At 36.0% G+C, this 5,000-nt stretch overlaps 1 protein-coding gene across 1 annotated transcript; it reads left to right on the forward strand.

Moving 5' to 3' along the window:
* Positions 1 to 43: 43 nt before the first annotated feature.
* LOC136066575 (uncharacterized) lies at positions 44 to 2,671 on the forward strand. The gene is made up of 5 exons (XM_065771118.1): positions 44 to 220; positions 309 to 1,591; positions 1,686 to 1,794; positions 1,877 to 2,386; positions 2,528 to 2,671. The coding sequence occupies exons 1-5, from the start codon at positions 95 to 97 to the stop codon at positions 2,669 to 2,671; spliced, it is 2,172 nt and encodes a 723-aa protein (XP_065627190.1). The 5' UTR covers positions 44 to 94.
* Positions 2,672 to 5,000: the final 2,329 nt, after the last annotated feature.

The following is a 5,000-nucleotide window of genomic DNA, read 5'->3' on the forward strand; positions in this document are numbered from 1 at the left end:
GACTAGTTTTACATATATTTTCCCATCCCTTGCTGACAACACTTTTGAACAATGTGAACAGAGACTCAAATTAAACAAGCTTACTGATGCCGTGATGTCAAAATTTGAGAGCTCATACCCCTCCAACACCCTCAGACATGATCTCAGGAACCAAATTGAAGAATGCATTTGCAAGAAACTCCCTGATTTGCACACCCCTGATCACCCCACTTATGCCCTGGTATTTTTCTCTTTTTCTTTGATAGTGCTTCTCCACCAGTTTTCTGATGATTTTTAGATGTCCTAACTTAACATGTGAGTTTGTGTAGATGATACGCCGAGCGATTGAAGAATTGAATGATGGAAAGGGCTCAACCATGGAAGCAATATCTAAGTTTATTTTGGAAGCGGTTGAGGATTTGCCATGGGCTCATGCAAGTTTTTTAAGTCATCATCTGAGCAAGCTTAGTGAGAGTGGAGAGATCATTAAAGTTTCTGAAAATTGTTATAGGCTTCCTGGTGAAAAAAGTAATTCTCTTCCTAAAAGAGGTCTGAAGAAGAAACGGAAGAAGAGGCATTACCATGGCCGTGAAGGAGATAGAGAGCATAATGTTGAAGAAGGATATCTATTTGAGAAGAAGCAGATGCTTAAAGAAGACAAGCAATCCCAAAATCTGGAGATTGAAGTGAATGGTAAACTCAGTGGAGGACAGAGGCATCAAATTGAAGACATCGAGGACCAAAATCAAGCACAGGAATTACAGATTGAACAAGTTGGCAAACAAAGGCAAGAAAAACAGAAAATTATTGTTACTGATCAACAACAAAGTCCAGAAGAACAACGATTTCAAGTGAATGATGAACAAAATCTAGCACAAGGGGTACGTGATAAAAAATCTGAAGATGAAAAAGATGAACAACAATCAATTGAGGAAATTGAGGAACAGATTCATCATGATGGACGACAAATTGTAATGACTGAAAATCAGGATAGAGCACAAAGGCATCAAATTGAAGAAATTGAGGATCGAGATGAATTAGAAGAGCGACAATTTCAGGTTATTGAAGATAAGCAAGCAGATGAACAACATGATGTATTTGATGAACAAATAAAACAAGTGCAACAGCTTGAAGTTGTAGAAAACCACAATGAAGCAAAGCAAAACAAAGTTGAATCGATTGAAGAACAAAATCAAGAACAGAAAGGTGATATGATTGTGGAAAAATATCCATCTCAAGTGCAGAAAAATAAACAGCAAGATGAAGTGAGGTCACAACAAGGTCAAACACAAAGGCATGAAACTGAAGTGATTGTTGAGGAGCAGATTGGAATAGTAGAGAAAAATAAGGTGACTGGAGAACAAATTCAAGAACTAGTAGGTGATGTAATTCAAGATCAGTGTCAAGGAAAAGAACAGCAAAGTGAACTGATTGAAGTGCAAAACTTGCCATGCGATCATGTAATCGAAGACGTTGGAAAACAAATTCAATTGCAAGAAGAAGAAATTCTATTAATTGAAAAGCTGATTGAACCACAAGAGCAAAAGAGTGAAGTGATTGAGGAACAAAATGAGCCACGAACTGAAATGAGGAGCAACATGATTGCCCCTAGGTTTTCCCCTTTTCAGTTATTTTGTGTCTTTATTGTGCCCTTTCCTTGTTATTGTTGATCTCATGCACTCTTGCTTTTCTTGGTTAATAAACAGTGACATGCAGTCATCCAAGGAACCAGAGAAACATAAAGCTATTGTGATGACTGAGGGTTCTCTTACAAGCCAGAGATTGGACAATGATGGTTCTAAACTTCTATCAAAGGTGACATGAGAATCTCTTTTCATCGTATAAAAGAATCATTTTATTAAACCTTTTTTCTGTTTTAATACTTGATGAATGACAGGTTAAGTGCATAGAATTACTGAAGAGGACAAAGAAAATCCAGGAAAAGCTGATGGATATTATTTACTCAAAAAGTGAGAGGGCAGTGTCAAAGGATGACACTCTAAAACATGTGATGGAAGAACAAGAGAATGAAATTCTAAAGGATCCTGAGCAGTGGCAAATTGAATTTTCTGATCCAAAAAGGCCTCCAGGATATGATGAAGAAGCATCGCTGGAGTTATTTCTGAAACATAAAAAGCAACTAAAGCTTTGTGGTCAGCTAGAGGTGCCAACAGCCTGGTCAAAGCCAACTAGTATTTCCACTGATGTCCTCACAAATTCAGAACAGCTTGAAAATGAGCAACAGCCAGAGCTTGGGAATCCAGACAGAGGATTAGAACTTGATTTAACAACAATGGAAGCAGAAAGTGATAGGCAAGAGGAATCCATATCAAAATCTCTCAACGTGGACTCAAGGCAGCTTGAGATGGAGAAGCAACTGGACCTTGGAGAGGAACATGAATGCCAGGTAGTAACAATAACGATTTCTCATCTCTTTGGAATTAACTATTTATTATGAATACAAAGGTAGCAAACACCACATTATAGAAATCATCAAAGAAAGCTGAAAATTGTAAGCATGACAGTGAATTTAATATGCCTTGACCAGATATCACAACTGCAAAATTCAATTCAAGAAAGGCCTGTGGAACTTCAACTAACAGTACTCAAGCAATCATGTGAAAGGCAACAGCCAAGTCAGAGGCAGCAANCACCATATAATAGCATAATCAGTAAACTCAATCACAGTTAGTTTTATCTTTTTCTCCTCGAAGTAGTTGTGGCATTCAAAGATGAACTCCACCTTCTTCTTCCACTCCAAGTATACCTCTAGATCATTTTTCCCTTGGAACGATGGTATCTTCATTTTGATGTTTCCTAGGTTTCTGTCAATCTCATCTTGCCATCTTGGATCTCTTTGAAAACCTATACCACGCCTTTCTCCCCTTGGTGCAAACCTACCCTCATTGTTCAATGAAGCTTGATCTTCTTCGTCTTCAAACTCATCCTCATGGTAGTCATCAGAATCATCCATGCGCGCACGCCTTCCTTACCTTCTAGCATTAAGGGCTCTTTAGGGACGCTCCTCACGCAAAGAAGTAATAACAGCGTCTTGCCTATCCATCCGATCTCAAATATCATTAAACACCACATTCATACGTTCAAATTGTTGTTGCATAGTCTGCAACATGATGGATGACTCCTCCCCTCCTCTGTTTGATGTTTTGCCTCTGGAAGACATAATTTTGAAACTACAAAGAAATGTTAGAAATAATTCCTCACAACACTCCCTCACGTGTTTACACTCAAATTATGTCACTCACACTCGTGTTTCACTCTTAAATTGGCTTTTTTCTAATATTAGTCTCACACTCTCTTGCCTTTTTCTACTCGTAGCTTCTCCTTTTCAGTTCTACTAAAACTAATAAACTTGATTAAGAAATTCAATTTGTAGTATTTAAACTAATACCAATGGCAAGAAAATATGACAGAAATACTAAATCAAAGGAAGAGGACAAAAGAAAATAATATTTTGGTCTGAGAGAATTGAAACTACAAACAATTTTTTTTTTTTTATATTTCTTTTCTGAAGTCTCTCTCTTTTTTTTCTTTTCTTTTTTTCTCTCTCTTCCTCTCTCTCTGGGAGCTTGGTGCACGATTTTAACCTAGTGCACGTCACAAAATAAGAACGAGAAATAAAGAACACAAAAGGAACAAGATAGGATGATAACAAGAAACAAAAAATAAAGGGAAAGAAAACTGATTTTAGAACCTGTACTCTGATACCAAATGATGCGAACCTTAATCGACATGCTTTGAGACCCAACAAAATATTAGAATACTTGCCCAAGAAAACTAAAATTCAGATTTTTTATAGAAACCCTGACCCAACGTTTATAATCGAAACGCGAATCAAAGGTATAAGTGTAACACCTTGACCCAATGATTATAATTGAATCACGAACCAAAGATATAAAGTTTGAATGCCACAAGGAAGAATCCTTAATAAGTTCACAGTTCTTGAAGAACCAAAAGAAGAGCAATGTCTCACCTTTTTTTTTTTAATTATTATTCAATAATTTCCTATTACAATGAGTGCATACTATTTATAAGACATGACTGAAAATAGAAAATATAAATAATAAAAAAAACGTACTAAATAATAAAACCCTAAATAAAAATTAATTTTGGTCCGAAATTAGCAGATCCAAAATAGGAAAATAGCTAAAAACGTTCTAAATAATAAAAGCCCTAAATTAGGGTAGATTTGGTCTGAAATTATAAGCTCCCGAATAGGAAAAATGTCTATTAACTGATATGGAGCGGGAAAGTCAATCAGTCATTAATCCATGCCATAAATCACGCCCAATTAAGCCAGATCAGCCCTCAATAGCTTGGATTAAATTTATTACGCCTTTATCTTCCTTTGGGCCAAGCTTGAAATGTCTTGCGTTAGAATCAGCTCAAATCTCTTAAATCAGCCCATTAAGTGTTTCTTTGATCTTCTTGGATCTTGATTTAGTAATAGGCCCAACTGGAACATGCAATGGATCCTTGAATGCTTGTTGATTCTCATCATCTTAGCTCATCCAATGCCCAATAAACTCAGAAACACCGTGTCTATCACTGATCTTCGGGCTGAACTGATTGGTGTTGGGAAGGTGGGTACGCTTGGCGACGATGCGAACTATGAATTCTTTGACAGTATATCAGAGAATGGTTGATGTGGGTATGGGTTTACAAAGGAGTTTTAGATTTTAGAATTTAGCTTGAGGTTGAAGAAAAAAAGATGTGTCAGGATTTTCTAAGACACTTACTCTATTTTGCTGAGAATTTTTATGGATTTTCAGAGAGTATTTGAGTGCTGTTATTTGGTTACCAAGAAAGTGAGACAAAAGGAAATGACAGAAATTTTTTGTGTTTGTTTTCCTAGAAAAGGCAAGAAAGGACAAGAAAATGAATGGATTTTAAAATTGAAAAAAAAAAATTTTAATTTAAATGCTGAGTTGGAATTTTTTAATATGAACTTTAGTACAGATAATATTTTTCTTATAATTGGGGAGCATAATTATTATTATTAT

Source organism: Quercus suber, unplaced genomic scaffold (genome assembly GCF_002906115.3).
Source record: "Quercus suber isolate HL8 unplaced genomic scaffold, Cork oak 2.0 scaffold_39, whole genome shotgun sequence".
Classification (NCBI taxonomy): domain Eukaryota; kingdom Viridiplantae; phylum Streptophyta; class Magnoliopsida; order Fagales; family Fagaceae; genus Quercus; species Quercus suber.